At 35.8% G+C, this 16,801-nt stretch overlaps 1 protein-coding gene across 4 annotated transcripts in view; it reads left to right on the top strand.

Moving 5' to 3' along the window:
• The window catches only part of RSRC1 (arginine and serine rich coiled-coil 1), a 451,220-nt gene extending 437,270 nt beyond the window's left edge, over positions 1-13,950 (top strand). For 3 of the 4 annotated variants that reach the window (XM_060298485.1, XM_060298486.1, XM_030842422.2), the window contains 3 exons: positions 1,689-1,795; positions 7,946-8,098; positions 8,744-13,950. In XM_060298485.1, the coding sequence (XP_060154468.1) occupies positions 1,689-1,795; positions 7,946-8,098; positions 8,744-8,836 (353 nt within the window). In that variant the 3' untranslated portion in view covers positions 8,837-13,950. The remainder of the gene's footprint in view (positions 1-1,688; positions 1,796-7,945; positions 8,099-8,743) is intronic. The other variant, XR_009563777.1, reaches the window with a different exon arrangement.
• The last annotated feature ends 2,851 nt before the right edge of the window (positions 13,951-16,801 follow it).

Genomic DNA, 16,801 nt, shown 5'->3' with positions numbered 1-16,801 from the left:
ATATACAAATATAACTCACATTCGATTTTCTTTTCTAAAAGTATGTATTTCCTACCCCACCCACTGAAATAGCTGAGAAGCGGTGATAATCCAGTAACAACAAACACCCCTACTGCTCAGGTTACTGTCTTTAAGTATCATTCCCCACTAAAAGGAATCCAGGCCCTTTGGAGAAATGGCTGATTTCAAGTCTGAGACAGGAACTGTACAGGATGAACCTGGGACATCTTATCACACTTTAACAAAAGAGATCATATCAAAAGGATGCAGGGACCAACATGAAGAGGCTCCCACTACCCAAAGGTAGAATCAAAATATGAAAATGACTATGATGGACTGAAGTACATTACATATATAAATATTCATGAGCTCATAATGGTCATCTTTGGACCAAAATTGATAAATTAAGGGAAAGAAATATTTATTCTGCCTTTTCCTCTAGACTATATTTCACAGTTACAAAGTAGTCGATGAAGGAAGTTCTTCGAATCACAGCTAATAAATGCAGGACAAATAATAGAATTAGAAAAAAATGACCATTTTGCAATGTCTAATAAAATAATGGAGCTAAGCAACAAACATTGTCTGCTAAAACCATGAAGTGAAAGGTTGGTGGAGAACTAGGGTCAGGCTGACATCACCTTGGACACACTGATCAATCTTAACATCATTAGAAGTGGGAGAAGCACAACCTGATATGATGTAATAGGAATTACATAGCACCACCTGTGATGTATTCTTTACCAAAAGAAATTGAACCTGAATCTTATCCCTGTCTAGATCTAACTGCTGGTTTACACAAAGTATGAAGGACAGAAGAACATGTTAAATGACACCATGAGAATAAAATCAGCAAAATCCAGAATGTAGAAAATTGTAAAGGCTAAAATGATCCATTTTCTTCAATAAATAAATGACAATGAAAGGAAGGGATGGTGGACCGTATGTGATGAAAAGGAATTTAAGATACTTGTCGACTAAGTGTAATGTGTGGACCTTGTTTGGATCCTCTTTCAGACAAACCAACTGTAAAAAAAGCACTTGGACAATCAGTGAAAATTAAACATGGATTATATAAGATGATATTAAGGAATTATTACTGATAACGTTGGGTTTAAAGATGGTATTGTAGTTATGTTGCTAGTTTGTTTTGTTTTTTTAAGCCCTTATCTGAGATGCCTAAAAAAATATTTAGGGGTAACATGGCATTATGTCTGGGATTTACTTTTAAATACTCCAGGTCCACCCCCCAAAATTGAAGTGGGCATGGATAGATTAAATAAGAATAACAGAAAATTAATGATTACAGAAGCTGAGTGATGGGTGCAGATGGATTCATTGTGCTCTTATTCCTTTTTCCTTTTATGTATTTCCATAGTAAAATTGGAAAAAAAATGTAAAGTCCTCCTTCCAGATTAGCACAGATTAGCTTGGATCATTTTAGCAGTACCTTCTCGGCAATGTTTTAGGTTTTAGGTGAGAGTCTTAGTGGATAGGAATGTTATCTTTGTGGGTCTCCAGGGGGGGCAAAAAGTTTCTATTATAACTTAACCATAATGTCTTTTTTTTTCCATCCAGTTAAATTTCATAAGTCATAAAATTACTTCATAGAAAGAACATTGCTTAGGTATAGTGTTGATAACAAGCTGACAAACCAGAATACACTGACATAATACCCTCTTTTTTAGACCAAGCCACCCTGGTAGAACAAGTAAAAAGAGTCAAAGAAATTGAAGCCATTGAAAGTGATTCTTTTGTTCAGCAAACATTCAGATCAAGTAAAGAAGTCAAAAAGGTAAGTTTTCATCAAGGCATTATGAATAAGCCTTTAGATTCCAACTAAAGGGATGCTTTATTAATGGATTTTACTTAAATGTAAGTGCTTCTTCTTCTAATAGATGAAGTAAGGTGAGAGTGTATCAGCATGTTATTGAGAGAGAGAATGAATCAGTGAGAATCAGTTCAAGTTTAACTTGTTAAAAAAAAAACTGTGAAAATGTATCTGATGCCATTTTTATTTTAAAATTCACCAAGAAGGCAAAGTATAAGATGTCAACATACAGTTCTATAACAATAATACACACTTCATGAACATACACAGTTTTCTTTTCAAATGTATACATCTACTTTTTGAATTGACATTGCTAGAGAAAAGTTAGAAAAGAACTTTAACAATAAAATTATTACCCAAATAGTAACATATATTTACACTCTTTGCCCATATGAGTATCACTTACTCAACTCTAATAAAAGGAGCTTTGATTGGCATTTTATTTCTGTTGAATATTTCATGTATTCTTTCAATCATTGTCAGGGCTGCTTTTTGGAATTTGTGTTCCTTTAGTTGGAAAAAGCTGTCTACTGTGAAATACATGTATTCTTCAATATCATACATCTAATGAAGACATGGTATAGCTATCACTTATTCAGAAATACTCTATATCTGTAGATATATTAATGACTGTATAGTATTCTACTGACGAATGTATCATAATTTTTTTTCTCTGATAGATATTTTAGTAGTTGTAAGTTTGGAGGTGTTGCATACATGTTTGTGAATATCCATTATTATCACCTTAGATAAAATTTTCCAAATGGAGTTGTTAAAGGTTAATATTGTTTATTTTCATACCTGTTCCCAAAGTCATTCACCCAAAATATTGTATCGATTCAAATTCCACCTCGAAATGCAGGGAGATGTCTGTCTCTCACACCCTGGTTAACACCAAGTCTTATCAGACTTTTTCATGTTTAATGACCTGATAGGTAAAAATTGACCTTTGGTTGTTCCATTAGCATTTCTTTTGTTATTAGTGAGAGGGACATCTTTTCAATTACCATATGTATTTTAAAATAATTCATTATGGGGACATGAATTGAGCATGTGCAGGATGCCAGGATGCACTAGACAGCCTTGGTTAATCCACGGTCCTTGCCCTGTTATTTTGCTGATTTCATTTGAATATTTTGTAGTTTGCCACCACAACTCCTGAAAAAAAGGAGCTGTGAAATGGACATTCACAAATATAGTTGCCCATTTTATTAAATATCTTACTCATACTTAATAAGAAGTCCTAAAAGAATTGTAATTTGTTTTGAAGTTTACTTGCATAGTATTTGTTTTCTGGAGTTCACCTTGACTTCCCAGTTCTCACTGCACACACTTAAGATAACCTAGCATTTTCTTTCTGTGGAAATATTTATTCCTCTATGTTAATACACTAGGTTTTCTTCTAAACAACTTTTTCCCATTTGGTATTAATTATTAATATAGTAAATTTATTTTTAATTCCATTCCTCTCCTCCAAGATACTAAGAGTTCTTCCAGTAACTGGTAAAATTGGCAGTGAGTAAGGAAATTGGTCTAAAGCCTGCTTAATATAGCGGAAAGAGCATGGGCTTTGGACTCAAGGAGATCTGAGTTTGAATCTTAACTTTCACACTTCCTAACATGATTGATGATCTCGAGAAAACCTCTCAACCTCTTTCCAAGCCTCAGTTTCCAAATTCATAAAATAGAGCTAATAATTCCTACTTTTTAGAGTAACCGAGGGTTAAATATAATGATTATCAAATATGTAACATGGTTCTTGATCCATAAACTGTTTGTTTTAAAATTATATACTCTAGCATCTAAATTATTTGATATCTAAGTATATTCTATAAACTAAGTATGGTGCTTGAAAACTACTACTACTATGGGCATTCAGACTGTCTGAAGTATAAACCTTACCCCATTTACATTTCTCTAATATGCCCCTTACTTTCCCTGAGTCTCCATGCTCACCAGTAAGACAGACCCCTTGCTGAGAAACACAGAAGTTCTTTAGATATCTGGTTGCACCTTAAAAGATTTTTTAAATGTAATAATATCCATATACTTGAATTCCAAGGTTAGTCATTTTTTTACCTTGTTTATATTCTCTAGAAAAGTTTTAAAATATTATTTCTTATAGTTATTAATCTTAAGATAACTGATTAAATCCAAGAGAAAAACTCTTCTTCCCATATCTATAACAAAACCCTATATATAGTTAAATGGGCTTCCCTTGGGAGCAGTTTAAAGGAATTTCACCTACATCGCTCATCAAAGGGACCACCATTATTAATTATTTTAATAATTAGTTTTTGTTTGCTTTAGTTTTTAGTGCTGAGTTGGGATTTACTCAGCTTCAATGTAGCTTTTCTTGTACTTCCAACTTAGATGCCACCATTAAGGATTGAGAGGTCTAGGATGGAACAGGAGGCTCTTCATTTTGTAAGCAACCTTCATAAATCTGTGTGAGGGAAACCCACCTTCTGTTTCAACTGTCTTTCAAAAAGAGGTTCCCCTTAACAGTAATTCATAGAAAAAAATAAAATCAATTTGGAAAGCCTAGAACTAGCTAGTTCTTGGTTGGATAAGTATGACAGAGAAGCAGAAGCAGCCTAGAAATGTTAATCCAGCACTGTGAATTGAGCCCCTTAGAAATACATTTAGTTAAAATATTTTACCAACATTTTTGTTTCTTTCCTCTAAAATTCAAACCAAATTGCAATAAATCTTGCATTTAGCCATTAGGAAGCGGTGGTCAAAAGCATGAGATGTAGACTCAGATCTGGAACCACACTTTGATTCTGCCGTTTACTGGTCATATGTCCTTAAACTACATAATAGTCTCATTAAACCTTGGCTCTCGTCCCTTAAAATGGGGATAATACCCGTAGCAGAGGTTTTTATAAGGATGAGCAAGATACTTTACATAAAACAGTTAACCAAGTGCCTGGCGTATAGTAAGTGATCAAGAAATGAAAGCTGTCACTACTCCTCCTCTTCCTGCTGCTGCTACCAAGGGCTGTATTTGTCTGTGGCTTCCTTCAGAGGGATTGTAGATACAAGGATTCCTGTTTTGGTTGGGCCAGAGACTGTTTTATGTAATTTTTTATGGTCTATAGATCCTAAAATGCTCCTTATTTGAGGCTTGGTGACCAAGCAAATTAAAAATTACTTTACACAGTAACTTTCTAGTTTCACGTATAGACATAAGCTTTGAACCAATTTGTTTCAACACAGCCATTTGGAAATGTTAAAGCAGTAAGCAAATGATGTAAAACAGTGTTGTATCATAGCCCCACTTTTGTATATATTTAATGTAAAATAACTAAAATAATGATGACTACCATTAATACTAGACATTTAACATTTATAATTTAACTAATATCCTAATAACCCTTAATTATAGCTGAGATTCAGCAAATTTCATAACCCATGGTCAAACTGCTAATAAATGATAGAAAGCGGCAGCCAAACTAAATTTGTCCAACTCCAGAACTAATCAATCTCTCATAATTGTGAACTCAATGCATATTCCCTGTTGAAATATAAAGAATATGCTAAAAGGCCACAGAAGATGGCATTTACCTTGGTGAATGCACAGTAGTATAAGATATTAGCCATCCAACACTAGACTTACATTAGTCATCGCGTTTCAAAACGATCAGAAGAGCAGTGATGGGCCAACAAAGAATAAATTCGCACTGGACTGTAATATAAAACAGAGGGCCAATTTATTAGTTTAGAAAGTGGTATCCCTTTCCAGTTTCTAAAATGTCTGTGTCTACAGTATAAGGTAAGGATTCAGGATGCCCAAGAAGATGAATTATTTATCAGGAGATGACTTAGCAAAGTAAATTATCTAGAGGACCATTTCATCCAGGTCATGGGCAGATGTGATGGGCTATTCCTGTTGCATAGCAAAGACTAACTCTCTTGAGGACTAAATTATGAACCAAGTTTCAACATCCTTCTCTCCTGGACAGTGCTACATGCATTGGTATAAAGTTTGTAATATCTCTGAAAAAGGCTTTTCTGTAACTAGTGACCCCTTCTGTTGGTAGGTTCTTTAGCTGTGTTAATTCCACTAATTTAGCTAGGGAACTATTACCAGAAAAGTGGCTGTTACCAATGACATGCTAGACAGTTTGTCTCCTGCAACACATATTGATTTAACTAGTTTTACTTTGTGCAATCATATTTTTCTGGTGTGAGTAGAAAGATGATCTGATAGTTCCTGCTGTATCATCAACTTAAGGAACCAATCTTGTTTTCAGACTGCTCTCCCAAATAAGCTTATTACCACTTATTCAATCCAAAAATTGTTGTATTTGGCAGATATCCGCCTATGTTCAAAAAGAGGGTAAATAACTCTAAGCAGCATGGTCATTTGTTCTTTCATACTTTTAAGTACGTGTTAAAACAAGTTTTTCCAAACTGAACCACCAGGTGGCAGTGCTACTCAAAGCCAGATGTTTGATAGTAGCCATGCTAAGGGCTTTTTAATAGTCAAATTTTCTCTAACAGCTTTCCTCACTTAAATAAAGAAGCAATTGATGGTTTTCCTCACACGTTTTTTAAATTACACGTTATTAAATAATAACTTCTACACTCTGATCCTAACCCCTGAGAACTTTACCTCTTGTGCATATAAGCACTTTTCAAAGAAAACTTTAATGTACTGTGTAGGTAAAAACAAAATGAGATTACTTGGTTTCTATAATAGAATGTTATCTCTGCCACCTGCACATGTGCGATCCACATGTTTGGCAACTAGAATAACAGCACTTCACAATTTTTCGAGGTAGTTCCATATGGACAGCCAGTCTCCTAGCTGAACCCTATCAAAGCATGGCCTAGATATGCAGAATGGCATGCTCTTACATTCCCTGCATGGCAAGATAGAGTACCAAAAACTTATGTCCTGGACCTCACTGGACTAACATACTTCCCACTTTCCCCTGTGCAGAATATTGGGCTTTACTGTTACATGTCTTCAGTTTTATAAAGGGTCAGTGTAATATCACTTAGGGCTATGAGTCTTCTATGACCACTATGTTGGAGACATAGAAAAGTTTGGGATCTGGGGAAAAAAATATTGGCTCCAAAATATAAGAAGAAAACTGCCAAATCAGATTTACCAAATATTTCTTTAAACAGCTCTATGTAACTTGTTACAATTTGTGATTATGTATATATTTTGGTATTTGTTAGAGATCTGTCATCCCATTAGCAAAATGTAATCTCCAGTTTGGACAGGGAACATATCTTCTTTTTTTTTAATTAATTAATTTTATTTTTAGTTGCATTGGATCTTCGTTGCACACAGGCTTTCTCTAGTTGCGGTGAGCAAGGGCTACTCTTCGTTGCGGTGTACAGGCTTCTCACTGTGGTGGCTTCCCTTGTTGCAGAGCATGGGCTCTAAGTATGCGGGCTTCAGTAGTTGTGGCTCGCGGGCTTCAGAGCACAGGCTCAGTATTTGTGGCCCACAGGCTTAGTTGCTCCGTGGCATGTGGGATCTTCCCCAACCAGGGCTCGAACCCGTGTCCTGGACAAGGAACATATCTTCTTATTCTCCCTCGTGTACCCAGTGCTTAGCAATTAGTAGTGCTTACTAAATACTGGTTAAATAGATGGATCTCCAACTCTGAGATAAATTACTCTAATAAAGGATCAGCTAATTCATGCATATTTCATTTTCTAGATGTTTTCCCCAGTGACCTCTGTTTTGCACTTCATTCAGAGAAGTGGATGTTCAGAAGTAAAAAAGTCAAAAGAAAATGGAAATTGAAAAACTGTATGTGTAGAACCAATAGGGGTAGAAAAAAAGGCTAAGTAGGAATTTAGATATGTGAAATGTATGTACTTTTGCAATAGTATAGACTCATAAGTACCAACTTCTTAAGAAAAATATGCTGATTGTAAGAAATAACATTTTCACAGTGTTTTTGTATTTGTTTGCTTACTTTAGGAATAGTTGTTTCTTATTCAATAACCTAGGGCCATTTTGTAGTTAGTATCATCTCAAAGGAGGCCAATTGAGCAGTTATTATTCAAAATCAGAAATATTATTAAAGCAACATTTTAATTGTATATTGTTATCCAATTAATAGCATGTGTTTCATGTTTCAGTCAGTGGAACTTAGTGAAGTGAAGCATGCAGCTGCAACATCAGGACCAGCATCAGTAGTGGCTGACCCACCGAGTAATGAAAAAGAAATAGACCCTAGCAGCATCCCCACTGCTATCAAGTACCAAGATGACAATTCTCTGGCCCATCCAAATGTAAGATCCTTAAACCTTAAGAATGTCAGTTTAAGTCTAGTTAACTGAAGTTAATTCAAACTCTTGTCCTTTTGGGCTGGTGACAAGAAGACCACTGGAGGAAATGGATCCACATGTTCCTATTTGCTAAAAACAGGCAGCTCACCCCCAGCCTTTAGAGCTGTTACATGTATTTGAAGCTGGTTTGGACCAACTCATGTTACCTGACTTCTAGGAGATTCTTTCTATGGGAAAGAAAAATGGGCAAAAAGAAGTTTTGTTTTATTTTTATTCTGGCACTAAAAGATCTAATTCTGGCTCTGCTCCAGTTCGCTCATGGACTGTGAGCATGTCATTAACACCACGTCATGCTATCTTCTGTGAATTAGTGTCATACCACTGTGTCTTCAGAAAGATTGTAGGAAATAAACTTTACAAAATGAAATGTAAAATTGCTCACCAATGATTTTGATATTAGTCCTTTTACTCTAAAACTTTCTGAGCATTATTCCAAATAGATGATCTTCAGTTAAGAGGTCATCAAGATTTAAATAGTATCCAAATCTTGTGCTGAAGGATGTATTCTATACAAGTGATTTATAAGGTCAAATCTAAGTTATTGGCAGACGATAACATTTTCTCTTCTTTTTTCTTTTTTTATTTCAGTTATTTATTGAGAAAGCTGATGCTGAAGAAAAGTGGTTCAAGAGATTAATTGCCCTCCGACAGGAAAGGCTAATGGGCAGTCCTGTGGCCTAAAGTTATGTTCATCTGGTTGAATTAACAGTAACATTGGAAATTTAGGTTTTTAAATCCCAGTATTAACTCTTAAAAATAAGATAGCTTATTATATAAAAAGGTAACCTCATTTCATTCTTTTCTCATGTAGGCTTGAATATTTGTTGAGTTGAACTTAATCAGATATTGTGAATATTAAAACTAGTGTAAAATTTAAGAATGCATGAAAATGTCATACTGTTAATAAAGCTAATCCTGAACATATTGGTATTAAGGCAAATGGTACACAGGAGTGTTTCTGAGTACAATTTGAAAAATATCAAGTTGCCATTTAAAGACACAATTTTGACTAGTCATGCATATAAAAGAGTCGAAGTATATGCTATAAATATGAGATTTTATCTTCCACGTATTATAAAACCATATTTGAATCTTTTATTTCACCTTATTGAAAAATTTTAGGCACAACAAAAAGCACTGTAAACAACCTAAGCAGTATGAACCATGTTACTCTTAGAGGAATAATACATTTAGTAAAAAAAACTACTTGAAAATTAAATAAACTGATGGTTTATTTGCTTAGAGATCAGCTTTTACTAGGTGATCCTTTGAAACATGTTAGCAGGTCCCAGCTCATTCTTTTAAAAATTACATGTTCATGCTAGACCTAAGCAGTTGGCCAAATACTCATGATGGGGAATTGTTTCTGAGAAAACTGGTAAGAGCTCTCACTTCAGTGTTACTTAACCAACTGCTATACCCTGCAGAGGAAGCCAGCTAATTGTAGTTTTGATAAGACTATCTGTCATCGTAGAATACCTTTCTCTGGTAGCTGAATGAAAATCAACTATGCATTCCATACTGAACAGGCCAGAGATAAGGACTTTTAGGCCTGCCTTACAAACTGCCTTCAGCAGCTGACATGAGTTATTTCCCTTTTCTATTTTGTTCTGCTCGAATTTGTATCTATGAAGACTGTAGCCCAGAACACAAGATAAGCATGAAAAGTTCTTGGACTAAGATTACCAATATATAGGACATTTTGATGCCATCTTTTTATATTTCTGAAACTACTAAAGTTGTAATCCCTGTTAAAAATGAAAAATATAAAGAACGTAAAATCAGTTGCAAAAGGGATGGAAAATAGACTGATGACCAAATACTTGTTTTTATACAAACATGTTTTCATATTCTAAATATATGCTAGTGGGTTTTTTTTCCTTAGCTATAAGTGGAAGTGCCCAGTATGAACTCAGGTGTGTGTGGTTTTCAACATACACAAATTTTTAGTGATTTTTAAAAGGGATTACTGGTACTGAATAATTTTATATTTCCTTTATTACATAACTTATAAATAGTAAAAGGACTATCACCCTTTGGGGAATTATATTTTAGTGGTCTAGGCAAGAATATGGGTTGTCATTTGGGCCACTAGTGATTCTCCAGAGAAGCTAGACTAGGCATTTTTTCTCAGTATGCCTGATGTTCCTCATTTATAACATAGTGAAAATATTATGATCCACTTTAATTATATTTCACACCAGAGTTCCTCTTTGGCAAGTACCCCAAATACAGATGCTTGAACTACAATAGATTTATATTTTAAAGCTAAATTTCTCATAGAGATAGAGAATCAAGTTATTTTTTTAATTAACTAAACTTTAGTCCCTGCTAAACTCAATGACTATTCCCCTTCTTCCTGATTTCCAATGTGATTCATTTTAATATATTATTAACTTTGTTTGCCTGCATCCTGTTGAAGACTACAATATTACCACATAAGCCAAATCAAATTTAATGAGAAAGACTTCATAGACCACTATCAAACATATCACCAAACTCACGGTAGGCGATCCATGCGGGCCTTCTTTAATATCCTAATATAATGACTCTATAAAACAGAACAGTCCCTTTCATGTCAGTTGACTAGTGGCAACAGTTTGGACTTACATGAGACCTCAGAGTGTTTTTTGAAACATTGACTTCACACAAAATGATGAGTACTAATAATACAAGTTTTCATTTCTGAACAAGTGCATTTTCAGGGAAAATGGAATAAGAACTTTTTTTTTCTGGCACTCCCTAATTACGAGGAGGCAGATACCTAAGAATATGAGCACAGAACACGCTGAGTCTTTCACCTACTTCATTTCAGCATCCCAGCAGGTGAAATGAGGATACTAATAGCCTATCTGCCTATTTTGATTTTTCAGTAAAATAACACAAAAGAAAGCCCGTGGTAGAAAAGTGTACTGTTTATGCCAAGGGAACATTTTGGCATGGTAGCCCATCTTAACGGAAATATGGAACAAATAGTCGCATGGGTAATTATTTGAAAAACTACACTGCAACTTCAGTGTACTCCTTATGTATGTGTTTGAACTGCCATGGCCAATAGACCCCAGCTTTGTCCCCAGATTTCTCTGATGTCCCTCCCTGCCAAGACCACAAGAAACCCTGATTGCTCTGCAGTTAGTGACCTACTATCTGCTTACTGGGGGATCTCAGGGCTTCCTCCATCAGATTTACCCACTTACTCGTTAACGTTTTTTTGACTACCTAGTTTGTGCTAGGCAGAGTAAGGGTAGTTGGGTATACATAGGTGAATCCAGTGGGGATCCTGCGCTCAAGAGGCTTAGTTATGAAGCCCAGACATGTATATGACATAAGAGATATAATACTTAGTGGCAGAGGAGAGGACATGGTTGCAAAAGAGAGATTACTGCAAGTGAGAAAATTAAGGAAGCCTTTGGAGCCACAGGAACTCACAGCTATCCACTTCCACCTTCCTGGTAGCTGCTGTAGGGGTCTGGGAACTGTTGCACTTCCAACCCAAGGAAGAGTCCCTCTTGTGAAAGACCCAAGTGGCCCTGCCCTCTCAATCCTATTAAAATCCAAGCAAAATTTTAGGTTCCTGGTCGCCCTCTGGCTTTCTCTGATCATTTCTTCCTTTTGGTGGAGAATCAGCTGAATAAGCTGGTTTGGCCACTATCATCAGTCTTGTATCACCACCACTTGTCAGCCAAGATGACTTGAGTGAGACGTGTAATGGTAGCTGAAGGAGACTTTCAGTACTTCTAAGAAAGGATTGCATCTGCCAGTAAGGCCTTGCACAGAAGTGGGGACAACGGTGTGTTCCCTAATCCCCTGTTTTTCCATTGTGTGCTATTACAGAAAGCATTGTTTTGGAATGAAAAGACACAGTTCATTTCCTTGTGGTTAGGTCTGTCTCCAAATTTTCCTTTGATTTGGATATCAAGTGAAAATCTTGGTATCAAGTGTGTAACTAAGGTAGTAACAAAAGCTAGAAATGAAACAAGACACGGGACATTTTTGGTCACTAAACTATGGATGAATTGATCTGGAATTCTTACACCCATGTTACTCCTTCCTTCCCCCCCTTTTCCTACCCCCAAATTCCTCATGAGTATGACGGAAGAGGTCTTGAACCAGCTCCTGGCCATTACTCAGTGGATACAGTGCTTGAATTATTCAGAAAATGTTTAAATGCCATCCTTTAAATGTAAGCCCTACTTATTACTCTTTGGAACTCCTTTATGGAATAATGGAAAAGCGAGTCATCTTGATAAGAAAATATCTGAGTCTTTACAGAAGAACAAGGATAAAAATGGAGGTAAGAAAGAACTCTTTGTGAATTCTCTAATCATCTTCACCTTTTTTCATAGAGATGGGTGTTGATCAGTATATTCTATTTGGTGGGTTCTTTCCCAAATGAAAGAAAATGCTCTGTCATCTTGTATTTCCAAGTTATTTTTGCTATTATTGTATCCCCAGAATCTAGTCCATGCCTGACACAAGAAGTCTCTCAATAAATATTTGTCAATGAAGGAAAAATGAATTTGCTCATCTTAAATGGGCAGTCTGTTTAGCAGTATGGCTATTTAAAATACTCAAGCTGTTGGGAGCCAGTGCAAAAACAAATAGGTGTCTAGGTATGTACCCAAAAGAATTGAAAGCATGGTCTTAAAGAGGTATTTATACACCCATGTTCATAGCAGCATTATTCATAATAGCCAAAACAGGGAAGCAACTCAAGTGTCCATGGATGGATGAAGTAAAATGCAGTGTGTGTGTGTGTATATATATATATATATATATATACACACAATGGAATATTACTCCGCCTTAAAGAGGAAGGAACATGTATGAACCTTGAGGACATTATGCAAAGTGAAATAATCCAGTCACAAAAAGACAGACGCTATATGATTTACGTAGAATAGGTACTTAGAGTAATTAAAATCATAAAGGGGGAAAGTATAAAGGTGGTTGCCAGGGCCTGGGGTGAGGAGAAGTGGGTTTATTGTTTAATGGGAATAGAGTTTCAGTTTTATAAGATGAAAAGAGTTATGGGGATGGATGGTGGTGATGGCTGTACAACGGCGTGACTATGTTTAATACCACTGAACTGTACACCTAAAAATGGTTGAGGTGGTAACTGTGTATATTTTACCACAATTTAAAAATCTATTTAAAAAATACTAAGTAAAAAAAATAGATGAGTTTTGTGACCAGATTAGTTTGGTTTCTGTGATTTGTGTCTCCACACGTCTCTGAGCTGACAAAGGCCTTTGGAATTCCTGGGGAATATAGAGTACACCGGTCTTCTCTATTACATTAGCGACTAACAACAGTGGGGCTAGAGTTTAAGCAAGGATCTTACTAGTCTTCACTTGCCTAGACTTTCTTTCTGGGCCAATTTTTATATTATATAAATAATATTTTCAATGATGTAGATGTGGTCATTCAAGGTCCACCCACTGGCTTCTGTGACTGCTCTCCTTGCAAATGATAGGTCAGTTTTAAAGAAGTAAAGTCTACCAATATAGTAAGACAACACTTTTAACTCAACAATGTACCATTTTATTTTTAGGTCTTGAGAAGGAATGGCAAAATGATCCTGCTGCAGTGCTAGGAGAGAATGATGAACTGAACTGACCCTCTCTTCTTCACATCTTGTAACATGGTACTCAGGCTTAAATCCCAGTGTACAAAACCTAGTATAGTGCAGGCTCCCTTCATAATCTTTTAAAAGATGAACTGCTAAAATCCCATGTCTTGAATAAAATCCGTAACTACAGTTTATCTACCTGTTCGTGTTCCATGAAAATATCACAAGCTTAAAATGGAATTGAAAACAAATAATTGAGAAATAAATAAATGTTTACCACATACCAGCACAATGGTTTGAATGCCTATGTTAAAGATTGGGTAGACTTTTTAAACAAATTCTGTAACTGGATTATTTATATAGCCCCATTGTAGCTTTTCTTCTTCCTCTTTCTGCCGTAGTAAATCTAAATGACCTGGAGAAGATAACTCATTTATTAATAGTTTGAAAAAATACTTTTTTCAGAACGCTTTGTATTTGAATCAGCTGCAGTGTTACTACATGCAGGGAAAATGAGGAGTCATCCAAAATTATAATCTCCCATAAATATACTTTCTCCATGTTTGAAATAGTTCATTTCAAAAAAAATTTTGTACCTACCATAGAGCATAATTAGCAGCCCAGTCCCTGTGTTATGTAATAGCTGTTCCATCTAAAACACTTAAACTTTCAGGAAGTAAACCATTTTCACATTAACATTTGTTCCCCTACGAGCACACTTGTGTTTCCAAGGTCTTGTGGGCCGTTTTCAGCAAAGGTGCTCAGAGACTTTTAACTCACTTTTTTTACAATTAATAAGAGAAAGTGACAAGTGACTGGTAAATAGGTTAGTATTCGACACAGTCTAGAAAATATCAGAGACTCAGTTTCTGTTTGGGATTCTTAATTTGAAGTTCCAATTTCTAAATATGTTTATCTTGCTATACTAACTGCAATATAATTCCCAAAAGGCATTGTTCAATTAATTTCTAAATCCCTTTGAAAGGCATTTACACAGACCTTAGAGAGCTTTGAAAGGGTTACAAAACTCATCAAAGAGTTCTTATTTTTTGAAAAACCTATTTTAGAATTTACCACAATCGATGACAAAAGTCTCTGTCTTTTCACTAACAAAGGCAGCATAGATTTGAAATGTATTTTTGCTTTGGGAGTTTAAAAAATAATATAATGTTTAAATGTCGATGGGGGATTTGAATATTGGATTCTAGTTCAAATGTGAAATTTGTAAGTTAAATATCAATGGCCACCACTTTACTAAACTAATTCTCTTTCTGATAAGTACTTCAAAACTTTCTCAATATTCATTTATATATTTTTTCTATAAATTATATGATTTATGCAAGCTAGCAAATGGCCACATATAATTTATTAAATTTGCTCATTTGCTAGAAAAAGTGTACACAAAATGAGAGTTATATCAAGAATTAAGCTTTTTCTTAAGTGATATCTTTCACATTTTGTGATTTGGGTTTTTTTTTTTCTTTTTCTCATTGAAAAATACTAACAAAACACAAAAAGGAAGGTCATCCATGTGGAACCAGTTTTTGAATGTAAACATTATCTGTCCCTCTTAGTCGGCTGCTGCGTTGTCTGTCACCTCTGGTGACCATTATTAACAGTCATCCCAGCCTTTCCCTCTGCTTGAACAAATACGGCTCTGTTGAGATATTGACACATGGGCTCTCTTTTCAGACCATGAAAACAGATTTGTCTCCAGTTAATTTTTTTCCCGGATCATATTCCTTAGATAACTTTCCTGAGCAGTACATCTATATGCCTCATTGTTTTTAATGGCTGCGTAGATCCCTAAAAGTGGAATCGCTAGGACATAGGGTATGTACCTTTCACATTTTAACTAGTAAATAACAGCAACAATAAGTTAACTTTCAAATTGGATGATTTCATGCAAATTAAGATTATCTTCAAATCACTCAAGAACTAAAAAGTCATTTTATAATGAGAGGACATTATATATAGCTAGTTCTCGCCATCATCCATCAGAATCATTCTTCAGTCTTTTGTTCTCTGCAGTGTCCCAGGAGGCTGACCTTTACAGACTATATCACCCAGTTTCCCTTGCCCTCTGGCTTCTGGTTGGGTTCGGCCAATAGTAGGCACTAGCAGGAAATCACAGGAAGGAGGAGAGAGAATTGGGTCTCTGTACCCCTGCTGTTTCAGTTGTGGTTGCTTTCCTAAGTGTGGCTAGCCCCTCTCTCAAGGATACAGTTCCCACCATGTTATAGTAACAGCTCCCTCCTCCTGCCTTCTGACCTGGAGGCTGGGGCAGTTTCCGGTAGCTGTTAGTCCCTGATTGGCTTCCTTAACCCTGCTCACATCTCTGTATATATTGCCTTCGTTAAACTCTTTTGAGTATGTCATTTGTTTCCTGCTGGGACCAAAGCAGATAAAATTATCTGCAAGGGCAGTGTATCAATTAGGATTAATTGTAGCAATTAGTTTTGGCTTCGTAAACAATGACAACAGTAACAACAAACAGTGGCTTAAGTAAGAAAAACGTTTATTTCTCTCTCAAATGAAAGACATTTAAAGGCAGGTATGGTGGCTTCACATGTGAGGAACCCTGACTCTTGCTCTAACATCCTCATTAGGTAGGTGGCTTCCACCATGTGATTCAGTCCGGCTCTAGCCATCATACTCACATCCCACTGCCCACATTCCGGGCAGTGTGAAGGATGTACTTACTCCTTTCCTCTTAAGAAGACTCAGAAGTTAAAATTAAAGGAAACTTGGAAGTTTGTATGTCATCCCTTAGAACTTAGTCACCTGACTGCTCTCCTGTTGCAAGAGAAATTAGGAAATGTATTTCAGCTTGTCAGAGCAGAAAATAGCCTGATAATTATGAATCTTACTATTTCCTTTAAAAATATAGAAGATCCTAAAGAAACCTGGCTACACAGCACATCTGCCCATTCAAATTTTTGCTAATTCAGAAAATAGTTCCATCAAATGCTGCTGGGTGGCATACTCCCGTTTCCAGCTCTCCAAAGGCCGCTTGACAAGCATCCTTTTCATGAAGTTACAGTAAGCTGTGACAGCAGTAGCTTTATGTACAA

Source organism: Globicephala melas, chromosome 4, assembly GCF_963455315.2.
Source record: "Globicephala melas chromosome 4, mGloMel1.2, whole genome shotgun sequence".
NCBI classification, from domain to species: Eukaryota; Metazoa; Chordata; class Mammalia; order Artiodactyla; family Delphinidae; genus Globicephala; species Globicephala melas.
The sequence above is the reverse complement of the archived record's forward strand: the minus strand, read 5'-3'. Positions and strand labels throughout refer to the sequence as shown.